Source organism: Amblyomma maculatum, chromosome 6 (genome assembly GCF_055883805.1).
Source record: "Amblyomma maculatum isolate TAMU_Amacu chromosome 6, ASM5588380v1, whole genome shotgun sequence".
Classification (NCBI taxonomy): domain Eukaryota; kingdom Metazoa; phylum Arthropoda; class Arachnida; order Ixodida; family Ixodidae; genus Amblyomma; species Amblyomma maculatum.
The window spans coordinates 102,823,910-102,848,368 of record NC_139349.1 but is presented as its reverse complement, the minus strand read 5'-3'; the positions used below and the strand labels follow the sequence as shown (position 1 = coordinate 102,848,368).

Genomic DNA, 24,459 nt, shown 5'->3' with positions numbered 1-24,459 from the left:
GGACCAGCGTCTGCTCGTTCTCCGGGCTGAAGCAGCTGCGAGGGCTAATGGGACCCTGGACTGAGGGTACCACTCCTCGTCCCTCAATATGTAATCGCCATATCAGAAATAAACGTTTTTCACTCACTCACTGCGAAGAATGTGTGCACTGGGTCGAGAGTTGTCCGTCAGTCAACGAGCACTAGGGCCTTCATGCAGAAATTTTGGGTTCACCTTCGAACGACTCTCGGGCACTTTATTCTTGGCCGTCAAGGCTTGTTTGAACGAGTTAAAATCGTCTTCCCCATTCGACGACATTAATATAGACTGAGGCATAATCGCTATATACCCCCAATTGCTCAGCATGAATTCACTTTGAATGGCGGCCATTTAAATACAGAAAGTGGATGACTGGGAGTGCTTCAAAGGTTTTGATAGAACCATGCCACTGTTGGTTTGATGCTGTAGCGATATTGTACGATACTGTATCGAGCACAAATTACCTATTCCGCCAAAAGTAGAGAGATTAAGTTCACTGCGATGCCTCTATCATGCACATTTTGTAAATGTATCGTACTTATAATGCGAACCTTATGAACGTCCCTTTATCAACAGATATCAGATACCGAGCTGCTTATCGTGCCTCATGTTTGTCCAACAAATAACTTGACATTCTTCACTTCCTGTAGTGTCTATGTATAGGGAAGTAATCGTGTCGTGTTTAGCACACAAAAGTGCGGCGGTCATCGAGCTTGCGCGACTAGTCTTAGATTATTTTCATATTACTTTTAAAAGCCGCAACCCTAAAGCCGACGAACCATCGCAAATCTTAAGTTGCGTGTGCTGAAATCATGGCCTCAATGTCCTGGTCAACGAACGGGGCACAGAACAGAAATTTGCTTTATTGGCACCTTGTGAACATTTCTAGTGCTTAGTAGTATTTTAGTAGTATTTATTTATTTGAAGTGCATTTAATTTTTTTACACTTCAGGAAGGAGGCCAAAAGGCACGACGCCTGACGTGGGCCTTCCTCCCTCTATGCAAACGTAATGGTGACTGCGTTCGCGACTTGAGCAGCTTCAAAGCTAAGGAAACTGTTCCTTTGTACTTCACGATGCTACATGGACACTTGTTTATTGAGCACAGCGAAAAAAAAAAAGAAAAAAAGTACATATCCCACAGTATTCTCCCCAGCTCATAGCACAAAATGTTTCCAAACATACCTGCCCTATATATGTTGGCTGGTGCAGGAGGAGTCTGTCTTTGGACTCCATTTTATATGTATCCTCTATAATATTTGAGCACCCGAATAAATGCGCTTCCTTCTCTCAAGTGAGTGAAAAGCAGTATTGACGTGCGCATTAGGTACTGGCTGATATGATTGGTTTTCTCTGTGTGTGTGATTTTATACTAACAGATACAGTCGACAAGAAGCGCGAGGGAAGGAATCGTTTGAGATGGGGAAGAAGCCATGGGTCATGGAAGTTCGCGGTTAATACCAAAGCATGTTCGAAATTCGCTGCGTTTTTCTTACATCGAAAAAGAAAACAGGGGTAAATAGGATGGACAGTTGGGCGAGTTGGTACAATTGCATAGTGGGCGGAACAGTGTGAAAAGACGAAACACGCAAGAATCGAAGCGCTCGACTGTTGTGCTTCTATTCTAGGGTGTTTCGTCTTTTCGCGCTGTTCCACCCACTATGCAAGAGGTAAATAGATTAGATAAAAATATCCCCCAGCACAGAATCGTCCCACAGATACTATCACATTGGGCGGAAATTAAGCACCGACACAATAAAGGGAATAAAGTTTCAAACCTGTCCAAAATCAATGCGGGTTGACTTAACAGCAGTATTTCTCTAAAGCATGCTCCGCATAGCAGCCCTCTCTGAGACTGCTCGCATGAACTTTTATGCTGTGGTTCTTAACTTATAGGTCTTAAGGCATCCAGGGAGAGACCTGAAGGCAAAATAGAGAGAGAGAGAGAGAGAGAGAGAGAGAGGGGGGGGGGAGGGGGGGCACTGTTTCTCGTGGTTTCGGATTTTCTTTTGTGGGGAATGACCCTCTAGCACCCCCTTATCGCTCAATACGCCATATTAACCTGAGCCTCTCCCGAACATTTCTAGCGACATGCTTGAAAGGCCGCCAATATTTGTAATACAAATTTCATTACAGTCGTCTTCATCTTGGTATCTGCTGAGCAGACGGCACAGCCCTGCCAGCGTGACAGGTGGTATTTAGAAATAATAAAAGATATGAATTATACTGTCTATATGTCTCTGCGAACACACTGAGGGTAAAAATACGCACCAGCTTTTTACCGGATTGAACATTGCACTCCCGCCACACATAACATCTATAGAATCAAAAAATTATCTCGGTGTTACTCTTCCTGATCTGTGTATACTTTCTTATGAGAGCCCAATATATGAGCTAGGCCTCCTTTTTAACCCCCCTTCAGGTTACTTCGATTTTAATGGTGCATGGTAGATGCTTCCTTCTACAAGCATAGCTTCCGAATACGAACAGATGTGTGCGGATTAACGGTCAGTGGACATCAGATACCGAGACGAAGAAAAGGCCCCCATAAACTGTTATAGTTACTTTCCATCGCACAGGAAGATAACACCGAATCGAAGCAGTAATGCATATACAGAAAACGATACCTGAGCAAATAAGTTTCTAATTGCGTTTTGAAATAAACATTGAAAGAAGTCCGTAGAAGGAAAAAAGGAAATGAAATACGGAATTTTTTTTAGTTCCTGGTTATGTTATCCTTGGCTTCTAGAGCTGGGTTCAGAGAAAGTACTGATCGATAGCTTTTCTTTTTCTGAGACGTGATCGTGATGTCGGTCGCTCTATTCTGGTCCTGTATCTTTTATATATATATATATATATATATATATATACAGGGTCTTGAATATTTGGGGGCTGGGATTTAAACCATTCCTATGCAAAATCTACTACACCATTCGAGCTGAAATAACGTTCACAAAGTAACAAAATATCGTCTACGTTATCTGATAAGTGATTCAACATCGGTACTTGCCTAGATTTTCCGAAATTGAGAAGAAGCTGCTCTCGGCGGCGTGCACAATTTTCGCAGAAGAGTGTCGAAAAGCTATTTTGAAATTGTGCGTCATCTGTCGGGCAGCGAGGCAAGCGCGCCAGCGGCCGGGATGGAGCTTGTCTCACTGCTCGACAGATGACGCATCATGTTAAAATAGCTTTTCGACACTCTTCTGCGAAAATTGTGCACGCCGCCGAGAGTAGTTTTTTTTCTCGATTTCGAGAAATCTAGGCAAGTACCGATGTTGAATCACTTATCAGATAACGTAGACTATATTTTGCTACTTTGTGAACGTTATTTCAGCTCGAATGGGGTAGTAGATTTTGCATAGGAATTTTTTAAACCCCAGCCCCCAAATATTCAAGACCCTGTATATATATTATATATATATATATATATATATATATATATATATATATATATATATATATATATATATATATATATATATATATATATATATATATATATATATATATATAAGAAGTATACTTTGCTGTTCGCATTTGTTGGATCGTTTTCCTTCTTTCATTTTTTTCTTTTATATGCCTGTACAAAAAATATATTTTTGGTTATATATGAGCGGCAGTATTGTTAAACAACTAAATAAATAAACAAATACTATGCAACCCACGGCCTGTGTGACGGCAGCGCTGAAGCTTCGGCCGAACCTTAGCGGTAGCCACAACACTAAACTTTTCGAGACACTCGCGCATGACTTCCCGTGTCCTCAGTGCCTAATAAACCTGTAGAAGCGATCCCAGGCAGGGGGTGACAGTGGACAGCTCTGCGCGAGCAGACGACGCTTGACAATGAGGTTGTGTCTATGCAGGGAAGTGTACCGATATCGGAGCAGTACGTGCAAAATTCCGCCGCGCTTCTCAATTCCAAAGCTCTGTCATTCAGCCATGCCTATATCTTAGTATTTTGCCTAATTTCTTCCTTTGACTCATCGTAACTGGCGCTCAACAGGCAGCTGGCTGTGGCGTATACATCATGTACCGGTACTGAACCTGCCCGGCAAAAATCAATGTATAAAAATCACAAAAACGCTATATCTCTATATTTATGTCAAAATTACGATTATTACACCCATGTTTGTTTGTGTTTTTTTTTGCCTGTGAGTGGTGTGTGTGTGTATAATATCCATTGCACCTGTAACACTAATGTTTTATTTATGCGGAGAATATGTGTATCTTCGTAAGCCATTTGCTTTCTCTTTGACGAAGTTCTTGCGATACCATGGACATAACTGCTCGGTAAACAAGTCAGGCTCAGAAATCCTCAAGCTGCTTACATGGGCTATCCCTTGATTTCGTTCGCAACATCTTCCTACAAAGTAAACTTTCAAATATCAAAGGAATAAGGCGCTGGAGGATGCATGACATAAAATATACGCATCCTAGCCCCGTTTGCACACCAAACGCACCACACGCCTTTCTTTAAAATGTTCATTTGCTCTTGCGCGCTTAATATGTTTGAGTAAGCTTGAGCCAGAATTATTCTGCCGCTCCTCTGCAACAGAAAAGAAAATTGAGCCCTGGAACGTTGTCAAGGCAAATAAATTTCCCAACACACGACCCATAGTACACCGTATATATATCTTTTCTTCTAAACAGTGCAAGTGAAAAACACCAACTCGAGGAGTGTTATTCAGTACATGCCCCAAACAATTACACGCCAAAGCAGGCAGTCCTAATTAACAAATTAGGTCACAGGGGAATCTGATTGCCTCCTATATAGAACACAGACGATGTTTATAAGCGTGTTGCTCAAAAGATTTGGCGAAAGGAAGTGGGCGAGAAGAAAATTCTTGTTTGGAATCAATCGATTGTATGGCCTACGGACTTTCAGATGCCAATCGGCCTCGATGCATGTATACACCCTTCCAAATTCCCGAGCGTATATGCCTATGTACAGCTTGCGTGAAAAGTTCCCAGGCAACAGGATTTTCTTTTCAGCACTGTATTACAGCGATTGAGACGCCTAAAATCTCTCAAGGTTCTTCTAGGTTATTTCGACCACTGCTTATTTCGAGACCATTTTGCACATGCCCACGGTGCCTAGAGCAAGTGGCATCTCAGGTATTGCAAATTAATCTGGGTAATCCCAGTAAACTGCAAGTGCTGCATTGAGCGCAGAGCGAGACGACTACTAAACTAACACTTATATTCTTCACAACATTTTGTTCCTTTTTATTCAAAGGCGATTAATCGCCAGCTGCCCCGCGCAGCCAACACAGTTAAAAAAAAAAAAAAAAAAAAATTGATTGAACTATAAGTCGTTATTTGTAAACTCTGAATGAGATATCTAGCTCTTTAGAAATAGAATACTTTTGAACCTGAGCATCCCATATGTTTGCGTAACTCATTGGAATTTCAGTCCGCCTATATAATTTATCCCTCTTCTTTTGTCAATTTACAGGTGCAGTTTCACTTCGAAAAGGCTATATCAGTGTATACAGATTGTATTACGTACGTCTAAACCCCTCACAACGACATTCAAAAGCAGTGCTGACGGGTGCAAAGTGGACAGGAACTGTGCCTCCTTGAAAAACAAACTCAACGCATGAAGCCGCACAACGGAGAGGTGGCGCCATCTCCGAACAAAGCGGCGAAGCTCAGCGCTTGCCTTTGTAGACTTTTATTTCTTTGCCGGACCACACTCCAGAGGGCGCCAGCAAAAAGCTGTTTTTGGCGTGTTCCCGTGTTTGTGTACGAGTGCATTTGCTGTTCTTTTATTGCCGAGTTTATTTTCGGAAAACAAAAATAATAGCCGATGCTTTAAAAATGACTGCAAATAAGAGAGCGTTTCAGTATGCTGTTTCCCCTCTTAGCAAGTGCTGCTCCCTATTTGAACAGCGCTACTCACAGTATCAGAATCATTTTACACGGCGGGGAAGCCCACAAACAATGCACACTGCAATTCAATTTCTCATCTGGCTTTTCCATAACAAGTTTAACTGAAGCGCCACAGCGGAGTAAAGGAAAGAAAAAAATACACATCTGGCTATGGCCAAAATTAATTCAGAAACAATATCCAAATGTCATGTGTTTAATCAGTCGTGAGAAAGCAGTAGTTTGCTGACATAGTGTTACTGAAAACAGAAGTAAAAAAAAAAAAAAAAAACGCAGCTCGCGCCTACAGTTTATAAAATCAGTTTCACCGCGGCACACAGCGATTCAGAGCAGACGACAATGCCACTAGCCTTCGAGAAACTCCACAGAGCAGGGCGGAGTGATATATTAGAAAGGAGCTAGGTCTGGGAGAGTGATGTAGGTCACGTGACGTATTCCGATGACCTTATTTGCTAGCTGAACTCATAGGCTTCGACAATACCTGCGTCGTTTTAATACTGAATAGGAGCGATCTGCGGCTCGAACGAGTGATTACGGACATGCTGATAAATGAAGCGCCTCAAATACTTCATTACAAATACTATTGCAAGCTCGGAGAACGTTACTAACACCACGATTCTCCTCATCGATATTCGGCAAGGTTCGCAATTTGCTCATGGATTATGTTAATATGTAGGACTCGAAAAAATAAACGTAATCTATGCTTCTTTTCACACAAGAAAGAATTAATTATTCACGCTCTTTGCCAGTCCTGAAACTATTATCCTTTTATAGAAGGAATGGAGTGGTGCATGAGAATTGACTAAAGAGCAAAAATCAAGTCATATGTGCCATAAAATACCCCAAGAATCGACTGGGGGCGACCACAGCAGTGATGCAAGAAAACGTTGGCTCAGCGGACAACCCCCGCCACCTATCCTAGAAAGAGCGAACTGTTTCTTCGAGAACGCCCAGGGAAGCAGGGCGCGCGCTCGTACAAGTTGCGAGAGGAACGGGTGACAACACGTTGTGCAAATAAACTGCGCTGACACGCCGCCTTGTTGAAATTTAAGAGGAAATAACTACGTATTTGAAACCGTTTGGGAGTCACTTTTCGTGATTCATTCATACATTTATTATAGACCGGTTTTCTATTATCGAGGTTGCGGTGATGATGGCTTTCGCGTTTCGGCTACAATTGACGCCGGAGCAAAATTCCAAGCGCATGAGAGACACAGGAAGCAGCGCGTGTCACAATGCTTGGCACTTTGTTCGCACGCAATAAACCGGACATACACATGCCGCGCTTATCGTCAGCGCAGGTGCTTCTCTCATTATTTTATTTTCAGCATCACCGCCGCACATGTGTTCCATCGCATGACGTAGACTTGCGTTCGCAGCTCGGAATGACCTACATTCTTACGATCTGTAAAGTGAGCGCTCTTGATGTTCCTGCGCTGTAAGAATAGCTGCTGTTTTTCAACAAAGGCAATAATGAAACAAAAAATTTAAAAAAAGCAGTTAAGTCAAATAGTAGTGGCCAAAAATTCGCTGCAGGGCTTTCTAACATCTTGTAACAGATTCATTGATAAATACCGTCATTGCTCCAGTCAGCTGTGCGGGATATACACTAACATAACGTACTCTTAGAAACTTTAGTATTGTAAAACATTAATCACAAGCTACTTATAGGTATGTTCATATTTATACAGGTAAAATTTTACTGTGTACCATAATATGTCACTGCGCAGTTTCAATGTTCATTGCTAATTTTAATTACGTTGCATATTATGCAAGAACTGTTGTATAGCAAAACGACAGGCATTTCTGTACAGAAGAGACCACGTGCGTTGTGTGTATTAATTTTTGTGGTATGCAGGTAAGTCCTTTTGTACTCTACCCACACCCACCTTTAACAATCTTCCCTGATGGTCTTAATTAAATGTATAATCAGTAAATAATTAATAAATAAACGAATCATTATGTTAATATCAATTTAGCAATGCATAGCTGGAACACTGGGTCTCTAATGAATGTCAGCAGTCTAGCAAGACACTTTATAACACAATGTTCCCAGCCGCGGTAGCTCAGTGGTTAGGGCGGTGGTTAGGGCGGTCGACTGCCGAACACAAGGATGCGGGATTGAATCCCGGCCGCGGCGGCCGCTTTTCGATGGCAAGAAGCAAGGCGCCCGTGCGGTGTGCGATGCAATTGCATAAAAATGATTCACCCGTGGTCGAAGTCTCCGGAGCCCTCCCCTAAGGCGTCCCTCATAGCCTGAGTCGCGTTGGAATATTGAATCCCATAATACAAACCACGGTAATAGCACAATGTGATTTCAATTAGGTTCCAAATGTCCAGTGAACAAAGAAAGGCCGGTTAACATTGACCTCTCGTCCTAGACGCACTCTGCCGATCAAGGAGCACCCTAGCTTCCATTGCTTGGCTCGCACATTCGAGGCTTCGGTAACACGCACTAAGTATGCCTTCTGTCACGTTATGTTTTACGTCTCCTATTTAGCATTAGTGCTACAAGCAGAGATAGTTTTCTCCGTGCTAGGCGTGCAGTCCGCCAATATGAAATGCCTGCATAGAGAACAGGATACAGGCATCAGCACACGTATTTAGGCAGAGCCGCAGAGGTGTCGTGTGAGTGTGCTTGTTTACCAAAAAAAAGAAAAAGAAAAAAGAAGTCGAGATGAAAATTTTGTCCGGGGCCTATGAGAATAGCATTACTTTTGCGGTTTTACTGAACTAATGCTTACAAGATGAAGCCAATTTCTAGCAAAATATAACCTCGGCTCATAAACCAATCCAAAATATGGAAGGCATTAATTCATGAAGAAAAAAAAAAAAACTTCCATTCACTTCTTTACATAGTCCTGAAGAGCATGAGGCCATTTACTTAGTTGATTAGAGTTCCACAAGCTATAAGCGCGTCAAGCTTCCAAGGTCATTGAAAAAGGTTCTGTCTTGCGAGGAATGGAAGAATGGGCCAGTCGGAAATAAATGGTTTGTTGACAAGACCAGCCTTTTAGGACACCACATTTAATTGACAGGCAGCTGTGGAATATTGTGACACTGTTCTATCCACATGTTGGTATGAATGGGAGCAGGTTCCGAAGCATATAAAAAAAAAAATAAACATTAGGTTTTGAAGTTTTCCCTGCGCTTTCACGGAATACTTAAAGCTGCCTTAGAAACCAAGTGACTCCCTTTTTGAAAATAATAGCGAGGGAACTGTGGGATATATTAAGGCAATTTTATGAGAACACGAATAGAAGTGGTCCAAGCTTGGATAAGTAGCATCTTCTTATCTTTTTTTCCTGCCTTTACAACGAGTAATAAGACTGCTGAAGAAAACGAATTGTATGCGCTTTTGACAACATACCGATAAAGAAACACCCCTGTCGAGGTAGGATGCACAGATATATTGGTAGGTATGGTGCAGTTACGCATTACGTGAAAAGAAAAGAAAATGCGTTCCAAACCTTCTTCCAAGGATTTGACTGATATTTCTAGACGTGTTCGTCTTCTTTTTATATGGCGAGTTTAGTCACTTTCATGGCGAACAGTTCGGGCTGGATATCCGCCTAATTTTGGTTCTTTACACTGTTTTCACTCTCCTTGGAAAAGATAAGACTGCACATATTTCAAAGCACAAAAATACGGCTCTGCAGCGCACTTCTGGTGGCCTGCGTAAAAGCTTGTGTAAACATGTTGAAGCCATATGTCGAACATAGAAAAAAGAAACGCCGCTTCGGCTAAGAGAGAGAGAGAGAGAGAGAACGTCTATTCTCTTTGGAAGTGTACAGCAGAGTGGACAGATGGCAGTTCTGTTCTCGGCGTACTTTCCTTTCTTCACTCCCCCTATTTCCCTTTCTCACTACTCCGCTCACCCAGTGAAGCGCTGTGTGCGGGAGGAAAGGTTGCTAGCAGGTTCGGCAGCGCTCGGCCCAAAATAGAACTCAACATTTCATTCACTGCAGCTGGCGACACACGAAACAGAAAACCGCGAATAAAATAAAAATAAATAAAAAAAGAATAGGAAGCAAAATATAGTACGCGTAGCGATGAAGCGGTTTTCTACCCTTTGGCGTGACGCAAAACAGTGCTTTCTGGTGTTTTATTAGGACGAAAGTGATTTCATCGAGCCTCACGTTATCTATATGAGAGCTCAGTTGTATTGCCACACAAAAGAGAATGCTTGTGCTCTGTGCGCCAGTGTTCCACGGACACTGCCCTATGAATACAGCTGGAAGAAGGCTATGGTTTGGTGAGATATATGGCAATGACGCACGACGTTCTTTGGCAAGTTGTCGGAAAGAGCACCGCACAAATGGGCTGCGATTGACCTGCTGGACCTCAACACGGCTTATAGACCATACAGACTGCACCTGTGTAGCTTGCTTTTCCTGTAAGTGCCACTCTGTGAAGCGGTAGCAACCATAAAATAAAAAAAAGTAGGGGTGCGCATCTCGCGGTGCAGCAACTTATACTCCAAATCCTCCGTTGTTACGAGAACAACAACAGTGCTGTGGTGTGATTGCTGATTAAATAGTTCCCTTCATCTTCAGACAGAAAGTAATTCAAGTGACTTATTAATCCCTTCATGCCAAAGGGCTCGCGAACATGGCATTCCCATATAAGAAAGAAAACAAAGACCTTCTTTTTTTTTTTATATCCCATACAAGTGCGGTTATAAGAAAACCAGTGTGTCAGGTTATTGAAAAAGCGTTGTGAACTCATTATGTAGCTGCCAGCGAATGCTTCGAATCTGTTAGAACGTAGACGCAGTTTGAAACAATTATTGTATACGACGCATACAATTATTGGTCATTATTTCTTCACAGTATAACCTGAGTGTAGTTCTTAGGACCTGAGCAACATGAATACGAGATAGTGCAAAGCGTATACACGCGCGCACAAAAGTTTTCAGAACACAAAAATTACAACAAAGTATACATTTGCTGCAGCTGGTATAGTTCGTGCAGATTTGCATTTCCTTGCGCAAAAGTGCATTCGTCAATGCCTGAGGAGATTGTGATTTTTTGTAACATCTAAGATTTCGAAAACGTTCATGGGCGAATGCACACATTTTTCGACCGTAAACTTAACACGATTTTGCCACAACTATCTTCACAACCAACGAAACAAAGGAAGTTGCAATACTCAGCCCCTCCCAATGGAGTAAACTTCATCTGCAAGTCTTTTTAACAGCACCACATCACCTGTACCCTCCCTATCGGAGGAGTTCCCTTTCTTCGAGTCTTCATAGTTGGCCCCGCACAACGCCATGCAGTAAGCTTACTCAACAATACTGGAAGAGTACGACAATGAACTCCAGTCGCAACGGTGAAGAAAACAAGGTCTTTTTGTCGTGCAACGCTTCAGTTGACCCGCCATCATCGCAGTATCCTCATGTACAAGGAGTGAAGCGGGCGTCAAATGTCGTAAGCTCGTTCAACTCAGCATTTACTCCCACGGCCAGCCACGCGCGCTTTTCTCGGCTTCGACGGGCCCAGAAACACTTTGAGGGAGTCCTGGGTGGCAGTCGGCTAAGAACAGGCTCCGAACAGCGAAGAAAAGGGAACCCAAACAAAGCGAGAGAACGCCTGAGGAAGTGAAAGCACTCTCGTCTCACTCGTATATAGTCCGCGCGCCACATGGGTCGGCCCGTAAAGAGCCATCTCGGTGACGTTTATAGGCTCTAAAACAAACCGCAGAAGGACGAAGAAAAAAGAAAGAAAAAATAAACGGGCAGGGGGGAGGAACATGGCGCGAGCAAACAAAAAAGAGAGACCTTCTGCGAGAAAAGAGAGATGCGTCCGACTTGAGGCCTGCAACAGGCAGGGGTGCAGAAGAAGCGACGAGGCGACGGAGCGGGTGAAAACAGACGACGAAAAAAAAAAAAAAATGGTGGTGGTGGTGGAAGGGGGGGGGGGGGGGGGTGACTTTACGCTGACTGCGACGCCCTGCTGTGCGTTACGCGTGCCTTACGGGCACTGCCATGTGAAATGCAACTGCCTTTCCACGGCGCCGAAGAGAAAAAAGAATACAGAGGGGGCAGCCCATGTCTGGCTCTGAACCCGTCGAAGTTCACCCTAATGACGCCGGCTACGCCTTTGAAGAGTTGCGCCGGCATTGTCGAAGAGCCATCTTGGGCACTCTTTTCTCCGTTTTTTTTTTTTTTTTCTTGGCCAGGGGGTTAGTTTTTTCTGGCAGGGCGACAACCAGAGAGTGTTGACTCGTTTGGCAGGGGTGCGCCGAACCCGTCCTTGTCAGGCTGGGTCGCACTGCTGCCCGCTCACACACTGAACGCCGAAAAGATGTGTCCCCAAGGGGTGACTGGGGGGCACGTGACGGAAACACGTAGACCGGAAGGGAGTAAGCGCGCTTTTTGCATAGTTAGCCGTGTCAAGGGCCGTGCGGGTGTGTGTGTGTGTGCGCGCGCGCGATCTCCTGCTGCGTACAGCTTTTCGTTTTGCGGTCGCCAAATCACGATTACCAGTATAGATGTCGGTGCGCGAACTCATGCGGCAGCCTGCAGCCGACCTGACCCCCGCGCCGGATTGTGCGCGGCAAAGTGAGAAATGAGAGCGTCGCGGAGAGTGCTCGTTCCGGTGGCGGTAAGTCAGACGCCTCCTGATCTGGATACGAGTGCGTGATCGGGGTGGGGAATGAGGCAGCGTGGCTGCTTTTTCCGGTCCGCGTTTTCAAACCCCCTGAGAAACTGGAAGCAAGCCGGTTCCTAATCCGCAGTGCAGTGAATGTGTCAGGCCCGGCACACGGGTTCTGTGGCCGCCCCTACAGTGTATACTTCGTACGATAACTTATCGAACTGTGTGCTTGTCTGCTGGGATAGACAGCCCGGAATTTTCGTGCCGGATAATGAGGGAATTCCTGCATCTTTGACAGCATCCTCGAAATCGTCATTTTATTGCCCTCACTAGTGTCTAAGAAAGTCAATAGTCCATGTTTAGGGTCTCTCAGGCCTGACACATGCCGGCATTATATATAAACACGCTGCTTATCTGTACACGTGTGCCGTGGACGCATTCACTGCAAGTATTCAGTCTATTTGGGCGAAATTGAAGGGTGGTGATGGAACACGACAGTAGGAGAGAGAATAGGATGTGATCTGGGCCATGAAATTCCACGATGTTTTCGCCTATTTTTCAGAAACATATACGCAAAACAACTGCTCTCCAGTTATGGACGAGAACATTTGTTTTCATTCAGCAGCGTCTATTCTACTCAACGGGTTCTATATTCGATTCTTCCTTCATTATTTTACTGTACGCTTTTCCACAAGAATAATATTTTGCATTTTTCTAGTGTGAAACAGGTCGTTTATTGATGTAACTTAAGTGTGTCTTGAATGTGTGTCTTCTGCTCTAAATGCTTTGTGCTCCTCAATGGGAACAAGAAGGGGGCAGACTCTTTATGTAGTGTGAATAAGGTCGTTTATTGACATAATTTAAGTGTGTCTGGAGTGTTCTTCTGCTCTGAATATCCTGTGCTCCTCATTAGAAGAAGGCGGCACACTCTTTGCGAGGCACTTATCTGTCTTTTGGTCTGTGCCCTAGACAACTGTAACTGTGTTGTCTAAATAAAACAGTTTGGCTTTGAAACAACGAAAAAAAAAAAAAAAAGAAGAAACGGATATGACGATGGGGTGGCTATACCGCTGTGATGTATACGGCGGCTACACCAGTTCTTCCTGCACGCCAGCTGCCTTCATGCAGTTGCTGCAGGTGAAATAATAAAAAAAAAGAAACCCTAATTCTTCAGTAGCCTGAAAACGAATGACGTACCTCATTACCTGGCCTATGCAACAACCACATCACTCTGCTGCATTTCAGACCGTGCACTACAGCCTTAAAAGAAAAAAAAATAATTGTTTCTTACTGACTTTGCTTGGCTCCGCAAAGTGGGCAACTGCTGTGAACCAGAATGAACCACGGCGCATTTGTCCCATCAGTGTCACGTTTTCGAAGTGTGAAGAGCCACTATCACAACAGCACGCAGCCTATTAACAGAAGCCACGACCGAAAAACTATAGCTTCAGCGATCAACGTGTCAGAATGCCACCAGAACGTTTGCTAACGTCTGAATGGAACAGGCTAGAATTACTGGCAATGGGCATAGCGTATTCAATTTTTCTTTTTTCTTTAGCTTATATATATATATATATATATATATACTACGTCCGCCGCTATGGTTGAGGGTGGCGCTGGTGAACACTCTCAAGGTTCGTATACAGACAACATAAATACCCAAACAAGTAGCAGGGGGGACAGCGGCCGATGTAGCTCAGTTGGAAGAGCACCGGACGCGATATTCGGAGGTCGTGGGTTCGGTTCCCACCATCGTCACGTTGTTTTTTCTTCTACTTTGTGTTTAATTATCTTTCCCCTAAACAAGATTACATTACTAATTTCTGCAATTATCTAAGTAAACATTAAAAAAAAAAAGACAAAGTAACATCCCCAACGCTTTCCTTGGCCTTGCCGACTGTTGGCTTTCTTTCCTTCACATATATATATATATATATATATATATATATATATATATATATATATATATATATATATATATATATATATTCCTCCTAGATTGCCCTCTCCATCTATACGAGCTCCTGGTGGTCATCATATATATGTTGGGCAGTTTACCCTGCCATTTATTACATGCCAACGTTCGATCTCTTGTTATCGATTTCGCTTGCTGGCCTATACTGTGGCTGTTTATATGTTTATGTTTATTGTTGACCATGTCCTCTTGGCGTGCCAAATTTTCTGCTGTGGTTATTTTCACCTAACCGCTTACAGCTATAACTCCTGAATAAGGTTGCAGTATTTACATATCAACGAATATATTATGCCTAACTTCCTCCCCTACTCCCACTCTTAATCCTGGAAAACGAACCCTGGAATTGTATTAACGTTGTCCTTTTTTTGTTCCCATGTATGGTGGGTTGGCTACTGGATATATAAGAAACCGGTGTTTATAGTTCGTCAATTTAAAAAAAAAAAAGAAAAGAAAAGAAAACCAGCAAAGACATAAGGAAACCGCGCCTAGTGCGATGCTTTAACGGCATGTATATACTGACATGAAAGACAGCATTTGACCGATATTGTCAGGAGCTAGCTTTCAGCTGGGGCTCTGCTGAAGGCCCAGTCTTTTCGCGTACATATCTTTGGTATACTAAAGTATCAGCGCTTGTCTTCTGAGCCCTTACAGACATTAATCCTTTTCTTCGTTTCCCTTTGTTCAATATATACCTAGTTAAAAAGCAGTTCCTTTTGCATATGCAATTTCGACTTCAAGAACTGCTAAATACAAGTGCTGCGGACAGCCTATGTAGACAGCTATAGACAGCTAGTCAGGCGGAAACGTTAAGACCAGGAATACAGCTTAATGCTGTTGCGCTTACAGTAGATGTGGCAACCACAGATCTGAACGTTACATTTCGTCTAAACTTACCGAGTATCTATACGAGATAAACAAACCCGGCCAACGCGTAACCACTTCGATACGTTAAGCAACACCGCTTTCGGCTATAACTTCCGACCAAACCGCGCATGCAAGCACACACACACGTGCGCGGTGTTTTGCATATCTGCCTATTGTTCATTCCGGGCCAGCGCGAGAGGCGGCTGCAAGATCAAGGTCCTCAACGGCGAGCCAACGCGCGTGAAGCTCGTTTGCCTTACGGAACGCACTCACGTCAAGCGACGTCACCGCTTTTGGAAACCCGCACAAAAAGACACACCCAAGGATCCTCAAGGCGGCGACGACAGTCTCCCATTGATCAGCGACAGCGATAGCGGAGAGCCGGCCGCGGAGTCCTTGAGAGGGAAGCTGACAAACTGGGCAAGGATTACTCGGCCTAACCGGCCCCGCTCAAGAACAAAAGGCTGATCGGACATGAATCAGGAGGGATTAAGCCGACGGCGCTGCCGCCGTGCACAGAACGAGGAAGCTAACTCTGGACGAAAAACAACAACGCAAAGTCGAAAGGAAAAAAAGCAAACGAAGAAAACGAGAAAAGAAAGAAACGAGAGTTGCACATCGAACGTGTATATATTGCGGCCGCCCTGCGCGCGCGGACAGGCGAGTGGGTACCGTGCAAGCCTTGTGTCATGTGCTCTGGGAATTATACGACACCGGCTTGGCGAGCAGAGTACGAAGCCGGTGAGCGGTGGTCAGAGCCGAAAAAGATTAGTGGCGATGAGCAGCGTTTACCTCGTCGCGGTTACACTGATAGAGAGAGAGAGATTGGAGAGGAGGGAGTGGTGCTGGCACATAACAGTTGTGCCGAAGCCAGCGGTAGGCTTTCTCAGTGCAGCTTCAAAGACGGACCACCCGGGCAAGCCCCCCTCCGGACTGATTTACGATCAGGAATAATATGTCTGCGAAATTTCGACGCATGCACAACGACTGTCCTCTTCTCGCCCGCTTTGCCATCCACTCTCTCCTTCATGTTTTCCTCCTCTTTCTTGCCGCGTCGCGAGCAACTCGCGGAGACAACACGACCGGCTAAAAGAAAGATGGTACCGCTTACAAAAGAATCCAAATGTTAGGAAAATCCCCGAGCCTTCGTGAATACCTAACGCCAGAATTGCAGTCGCAGTGACACGTGGATGACGTCAGCTTTGAGTGCGTACGCGTGCTCGCTCAGCCTTGGCGTCTCCATTCGCTTCACGGCAAATTCAGATGCTTGCGTCATTAAGCGTTCGCCAAAGCACAGCTCGGTGCTTAAGTGAATAAATTGTGCTTTAACTCACTATAGCTAGTCCGCAACACTTTAACGTCAACAGTTAGCTGAAGAGTGCCCTTCACGCGTGCCCATGCGCCGTTATGTACTTTGGAAACTCCCGTCCACAGCTGTTAAGTTCTTTGTGAGATCACATTGAGGGTTTAAATGACGCGTTTTGGCGGGAAAAAGCGAACGACCACCGAAAGTGAGTGTGTTGACAGGAGGACCTTGTACAAAGGGGTCATCGAAAACTATTGTTCTGTGGTACCAGAAACTATGAAATACGTGAGAAACCCATGGAACTGCACGGGATTGTTGGTACGACGTACATAGAAAACTTAATTCGGCAACGAAACATGTCGTGTTTCATAGTTTAATGTGGTCCTCAAGTTGTGCGCCTCCATACTTTGCCCCTATGTGCAATGGACGCCTGCGTTTCAGTGATGGAACTTAATACTGCTTGCAGTTAATGATGCTGCCATTCGCAAGAGGGGGGGGGGGGGGGGGGGGGGGGGGCACTCACTGCCCCCTTTTTTTTCTTCTTTTTCTTCTTGAAATAAAGTTTCCTCTCTCTCTCCGCAGTTCTCTCTTTAGAGTTCAGCTGATACGGAAAAAAAAAAAAAAAAAAAAAAAAACCTCGCCAAACACTTTAGTGCGCTTTCAGCAAAAGTTATTTATCATGCACAACAATGCATGGAACCATATCGGATCCTAAGCGCAGAACTGAAACATTCGCCAGCTGCATTTGTAAAACGCCTCATCGGATTTCCTTCCAAGTTGCATACCTGCATATAACTAAGTACAACGAAAGCGTCTGCTAAAAGCGGCTTGCTTGATATTCTCAGCGCATGACGCGGAAGGGAGCACTTCCACTAAACCGCTTCTTGATGCGGTGACATTGCAACACACCTGACCTTGGTGACACCTAGAGGACAGCACCGATCTTGTGTGAAACGTTGAAATGATGCTCTAAATGACGAGAACATATCAGGGCGATAAGATGATTCTTTTCCGGACGAACGCTATCGAAACTAGGGAGAAGAGTAAAAGAGGCTAGAACGTAGGAAGCGAGAGAGAGAAAGAAAACGACCATACGAGTAGCGTATACATTGGCGTCCGACCTATATGTATAGGACACAGTATAAAATCACTGAAGCCCACCTGTACGTGGTTCGTATGTGTCGGCGAACGCACCGTATAACCCACCTGTTTCCAACAATGATGGAACGCAGAGGAGTAACTGTTTTCACTCTTGGTATATTATTTCTGCAAAGCTCTCTTTTTGTTTATGCCCGCAAAAAATGCGCGAGTTAATGGAAAACAGGTCACACCTCGCGGCATGACAGCTACACGGCCTGTTTGCGACATCTGCAGTTGCGCGCAGCAAGCGCTGGCTGCACGCAGTGTCGAACTATAACTCATTTCGTAATTAAAACAAAAGTAAATATTTAAATACAGTTAGAGCAAAACGGCGATCGTAAAGCCTATGTTAATTGTATGACAGTGATAAGACTCCGTGTCCAAGGCATGTGCAATCACAAAGCCCTTCCCTGCATGGAATCGCTTTCGTGACCCTGGAGAGTAGGGCATTGCTGTCACGAAGTCAGGCGGAATATTTAGTACGTATTCGCTCGTTTAAAAGCGACTCCACAACTTTTAGCACAGCCTATACCTATAGGTTGTTTTCCCGAGTCAGTAGCGCACTTCTCCATACCCACAAAACACCGTACCGATCGCACCGTCATACAGGTGTTCACGCCAAAGGGTGCCTTTATAAATGCACGCACCTCAATGACACAGTTGGCAAACAGCACGCATGCAAGTGCAACTTTTCATTCCCCTACGCCACGCGTGCATGTTCTCGGCTTGGCTCTGACCATTCTTTTTCCTGCAGTCTTTAAAGCACACTTTTTATTCCTACGCTGAAACTGACAAGATAAGTTCGAACTGAGTGTCTATGTCTTCTGTCCGGCGTCTCTCACGGCCCATATATACACTCGTGTTAAAATCAACCTTGCACACGAAGTCCAAGGCAGGCGACGCTCAACCATGCATAGAGAGGTAAAAATATGTCTGCTGTCCGTCTCTGGTGCATCACATTTGTTTCGCGCTTCTAATGCGCTTCCGGTATCTGGGCCCGCTCGTGCCCCTGGGCCATCCCTCGATGACCTTGAAACCCACCAGCGCCCAGAGGGGAACTCACCGAACTGGCTCCGCATCCAGGGGTAGAGAGGGCTGGGCATGGCCCCCGAGTTGTGCTGGCCGTTCGGGGGCATGCCGCCGTGGCTGGGCGAGTAGAGCTGCTGCTGCTGCGGCGGCGAGTGGACGCCGGGCGGACTGCCGCACGCCGCCTGGTGCATGACGGGCGTCTGGACGCACTCCGAGGCCGCCCTGGCCGGCAGGTCACCGCCGCCGCCCAGAGGGCCCTGCATCTTGCAGCTGGGGTACTGCGCCATCGCCGGCGGAACGGGCGCCTCGCTGGGCGAACCGCGACAGTTCTGGCCGCCGTCCACCGACGCCGCGGCGGGCACGTACGCGCTCGGGTGGGTCATGCTCTGCGGTGGCTGCTGCTGCTGATGCGGCGTCGGCGGCGGCGGCGGCACGGGGGCTCCGCAGTGGTTGCCGTAGTAGCCGCTCGGTGGGCTGGGGGAGTTGGGCGCACTGTTGATGGCGCGGATCTCCAGCCTATCGTACGGCGGGAAACGCGGGTAGCCCTGAGGCGAGCCACCGTACGAATGCTGCAGGTACTGCTGCCTCTGGTCGCAGTGGTCACCGTTGGGCTGCTGAGGTGGCGGCGGAGGCGGCGGCGGCGCGCCGTAGTGGTCGCCGTTGCCGACGCCGCCAGACGCCGGCCGCATGTCCGGCAGGTACGAGTTGGCGAAGTACGAGCTCATGGCCAGGTCCAGGTCCCCGATTTTGGTGGCCGTCTGGGGCTGAGGCTCCAGCGCGAACGCCTCGGCCGTCTCCAGTGCGACGCCGGCCACGTTGGCCACCGGGCTCTCCGCTGCTCTTCTCAAACACTGCACACACACTCACACACACGTGTCGGCGGAGTTGTCTCTGCTCGTCCTTCCTCCTCCTTCTGGCGGGCCGAACGGAGCTCAGGCCCGCCGCTCGCGCTGCTGCTTCCGGCTGCGAGACTGTGCCGCTAGCATCCAAGCCTGCGCACAGAGAACATCGAGTCTGTTATGGAGCGCGCGCACAACTGCATGGGCGAACGAGATCGGTATCGGTAAAACAAAAAGAAGTGCCCGTGGCTGTCTACCCGTCCCGACAAGTGGCGTATATGTCAGAAAGTTCACCTCGCGGCTTAGATTTTGGTGCGCCATTCTCTCAGGTGACTAACGCGGCGGAGTATTTTTTGACGCCAGGTGCGCCGCAGTAGTTATACATAGAACGGTCTCAATGAGGACTGCGTCTCTCGATATTAAGGGAACAGCTTCGAGTTATCTGCTTTGCCATGAGGTTAGTTGTACGAAACTCCATTGCCCCTGCTGATTATTAACTGGTAATTTCATAGACATGCTGTGGTCATGTCTATAAAAACTAGAAAAAGCATGAGCTGAGACTGAAATGGCTGGCTTCTACCCTCCGCGATCAGTCACTAAGGGCACGCCCCTCAACAACATCAAAAAGTACTCCTGAAAGAAAATAACAGTTGGCGCGTACCCTTCTCCTACGGCATTATTAACCGAAGTAAAACTTCCGCTGATAAATCTACATCGTTCAGGAGGGACCTCGTTTGAAGGACAAATACGAGAGGTCCATCAACGGAAAGAAAGAAAAAAAAAAAAAAGGTCTGGCCGCGGTGATAGTTGATATCCTTACGCCGTCAGGAAACCTTGACTGATAAAAGAAGCGCTCGCGAATGCGAACAACGCGACCAGTACCGGGAGTGCCGAAGTATACAGGAAGAGACCGCAGCACATGGCGGAAAGAAGGTCGCTGAAAAAAAAACAACGAAAAAAAAAAACCAGCTGTTGCCAACGCGAAGACTATGGTCGATATAGAGAGAACTATGGGGGAAGAGAAAGGGACGCCTGGCTCCAGACCAAGCCGTAAAAACAATCCGCCGTCTCTTGCTGCTGAGCGTGAGGTAGTTTTAGTGTCTCGCTAACTCGCGAACAAGGAAAGTTGCGAAAGCCTTCATCTGATGGGGTTAAAGATTGGAGCCCCTCGAGCGTCGTTTCCTTACGCGCCGAGGCCCGAGCGTGCCTCGGCAGGAGTATGGTGAATTAGGCAAATTGAGCATGTGTGCATGCCCTGCAGAAAGTTGAATTATAATGACATCGCCATCTCTCTTTTTTGTTTTTCTTTGCCTCCGCATAGGCTGCTTCCTAATACCAATCAAATCAGCTTATAAGCTAATCAGATCGCTTGCTTCAACTGACGACTGGCAACTTACACCACACCCATTGCCTCAATAAGAAAAAAGAGTGCATCGCTTTATTCGTGCTAACGTTACTATCCGCGAAAGATGTATTCATGCGAATAAATATTAGCAATACGTATTTCGTGACAGAAAGTGTCCTTTTTTATGTATTTGGATGTGCTTCAATGAGATGCTTCCCGCCCTTTCCGAAACCTTGCTTACAGAGTGACGAAGCCGCAGTAAAACGAAATACAATATGCATTGCGGGACCATGACTTCGAGATGAAAGAGCACTGAACAAGGGTGAAGGGAGGGGTCGAAAAGTTGCCCCCCCCCCCCCCCCCCCCCCTTCCTTCTATTTTTGTTCAGTGTTATTTCACACCGTGTAGCTCTCTCCGTGTACCATCTCTTCCTCTCATTCTATCCTGACTCCAAGACTTCGAAATGAATGAGAAGTTCTCGTCTCCGAAGTCATAAGCTGTGGGGCATAATTCGAAATAAGCACTCGTGATGGCTGTGCAAAAGCGGTCGTCGGAAGATGAAGAATAAGCTCCTGGAATGGAATGCTGCTCGAATCGCATTCGCTGAAACAAGGAAAAGAAAGGTGAAAAGCTGTCATGTCGAACTGCATGTCCGGCGACTTGTTAAAGAGACACTGCAAGTGGGCCTGTTTCTATTTGACACTCAGTCATAACTACGCGACCAAGCTCACTAAAAAATGACATTTCTTCAAAAAACAAAATAAAATCAATACACGTATAGCCACCCCCGGCCGACTGAGCGAACAAAACGCGTGTGTGGACACTGAATTTTGACGTGGTCACCTGAAACAATGGTACACAGCCATTCAGTTGAAATCAGTGGAAACATGTTTTTCTTCGATAAGGACGTCTTGGGTACAAACTGGCAGGAGGAATTTTAAGTTCAGCTTTTCCGCCAATAAATGTGTCTTTAGCTGCCTGGTAAACATCCACATAACCAGATCGAGATAGAGAGAGGTATAATCAATACTTACAGATAACATCATTTGTTTCAGGCTGCATGCCTTTAGTGTCCCTTCAGATGAGGGCAGGGTATGGCGAACAGTATACTTATAAGCATTAATTGTTGAGCTAGCGGGTAATTTAGATTTATGCTCATGTGTTTTTGAGCTAGAAAACATGAAACAGCAATCGACTTCTCGGGCTCGGATAAACATTAACAAAACACTGTCGGTACCTTCTGGGAGCAAAGCCCACAAAAACGAGCAGCTAAAAGGTGATAAACGAGCTAAAATTAACAGAAGCCAACATTTCTCATATTCGAGGTGGCAAGGCAAGAACTAATGACATAACTGTGACCCTCACATTTCTGCAATGAGTCTTTCCTTCGACGTGTGCCTGGAGTGTTTCCGCTCAGTGAGAAAGCGTGACTTCTTCTGCTCAGCCGAGTATATCAGATTTTACAACGCAAGGTACACAAGAAGTGATTTTGTTATAGTCTTTGCACGGAGGGAGTTGTAGGTACAGGTATAGTCTGCAGGCCGAGACACATTCATGCACTAAATCATCCCTAAACACGGAGCTCCTTTCATAAACCAGCCACTGCGACCGTTGTGTGAGCCGTTCTCGTCGCCATTCGGGTCTCGTTCGAGCCAGCCAACTTCTCTCCCTCGTTCTTTGCTCCACAACGCTATAGGGGTGAAGTGAAGGCGTCACGTCAGCTGCTGTCCACCCGCTGCTCGCGATTGCAAGGCAGATGGCAGATGGCGCCAGTAGACTCTTTCTCCGCTGCTTCTTTTGCTTACACCTTTGCGCGTTTGTATCTTGCCCCTCCTTCCGTTCCCCCCGTCGTGTCAAGGCAGGGGTCGCCGATGTCTCCGTGCGTGCCCCTCCGTCGCGCAACTCATAAACGAAAGAAGCACATCGCGTAGGGCCTCCTGACGAATGGCAGCGCTCCGGGCAACTCGACTGATAAGGCCAATTAAGTCAAGCCGCTGCGGGGTGTTAAGACGGTGGCGACTTCCGAGGGCAGCGGCTACATGTGCCGAGCCAGAATGACGACAAGAAAACAAAACAAAAAAAAAAAAGCAAGGAGAAGGATGGTTGCAAAACCATGCAGCGTATACGAATGGCTGGCGGAAACTGAACTTGCCTTGTAAAGACAGGAAATATGTACGCATATCAATGCTTGAGGCAAGCTGCACAAGAGTTCGCAATTTTTGATGGGTGCAGTTCAAAATCAGATTGATTCCATGAAAGAGAAGGAGCTCCAACGACAACCGCCATCTAGCCAAGAGACACTAGACGGCGTCCCTATATAAGCCGCATCAGATGATGAATCGTAGTTTTCAACTGGAATCGCCACCCGTTGTTGTAGTAAGGCAAATATCTACAGTATACATGTTAAAGAACTTATTCTCGCCGAAATATGAGCCCTGCGCTGTATTTATGCATTAAAACTAAACAAACGCATAATTGCTCACGTTACAAAGTGCAGATATATGGCACCACAAGGCGCCGTAAGACGTCCAGTCATGCTCTTTTGCATCATTATCATCATCATCAGAGGGAATGCGAAGCGGCACCCTATAGGGACCACGAATGAAATGGAACCCGATGTTCGTGTTCTGCCTGCTTTTTTGTGACTTCAGTACATTGATCGGTGAAGAAACTCGCTCCCAAGAAAAAGGCAACTAAGCATAAGACATCAAAAGAAGGCAAGCGTTCCTAGATGTCAGAATTCTCACCAATCTCCCTTCTACCTCCCACAATCAACCGGAGAGATTCACTTGTACAGGTCACGCGAGACATGAACTTTCATGATGCCTTGTGACGTACGTATAATATTCTTGTACTAAAATTTTTACATCCACTTACACGTCAGACGTCACAAAATACTGTGTCTACAGTTTCTGTTCGATATTGGGGCCATTTTTTTTTTTTTTTACCTACACCAGAAACACTAGTGTAGCAAATCTCCTATACCTCCAATGGTTTTTTTTTTTTTTTTTTTTCTACACTAGTGTAGGCTAAAACCATGGCCCTATTAGGTGTCATGCTCAGGGTGGCCTATAGCTAATTCAAATTACCTCCTTGCTAACGTCATCCGTGATCTTTGCCTCTCGAACCAATTCAGAACAATCCTGGGATCCATAGCTTCGTGTCTCCTCCACTCACTCCTTCTGTTTCTTAAAATCTACAAGAGGCAAGTAGAAAAGAAAGCAAAATAAACGCTCACGGGCTTCAAAATTCAGCCTAAATGCGCTGCCGAGTCGAAGACAGCAGGTATACAGCCGAGACGACAAGAAGCAAAAAAGTGAGCCCGTTGTTTCAGGCCCCAGCAAATGGGACTGAAATGCACCCGGCTGTTAGCAAGAGGGTCGACATGTTTTCCGGGCTCCCCAGGCGTCTTTCAACGGAACCCAGACGAAGGCTCGGCGAAAGATCGAGGTCGTG

At 45.9% G+C, this 24,459-nt stretch overlaps 1 protein-coding gene across 1 annotated transcript in view; it reads right to left on the bottom strand.

Annotated features, from left to right (window-relative positions):
• Positions 1-24,459, bottom strand: part of LOC146186465 (uncharacterized) — a 129,751-nt gene that overhangs the window by 22,555 nt on the left and 82,737 nt on the right. Inside the window, exon 2 of the mRNA XM_084605691.1 lies at positions 18,854-19,811. Coding sequence (XP_084461817.1) covers positions 18,854-19,544 — 691 coding nt within the window. The 5' untranslated portion in view covers positions 19,545-19,811. The remainder of the gene's footprint in view (positions 1-18,853; positions 19,812-24,459) is intronic.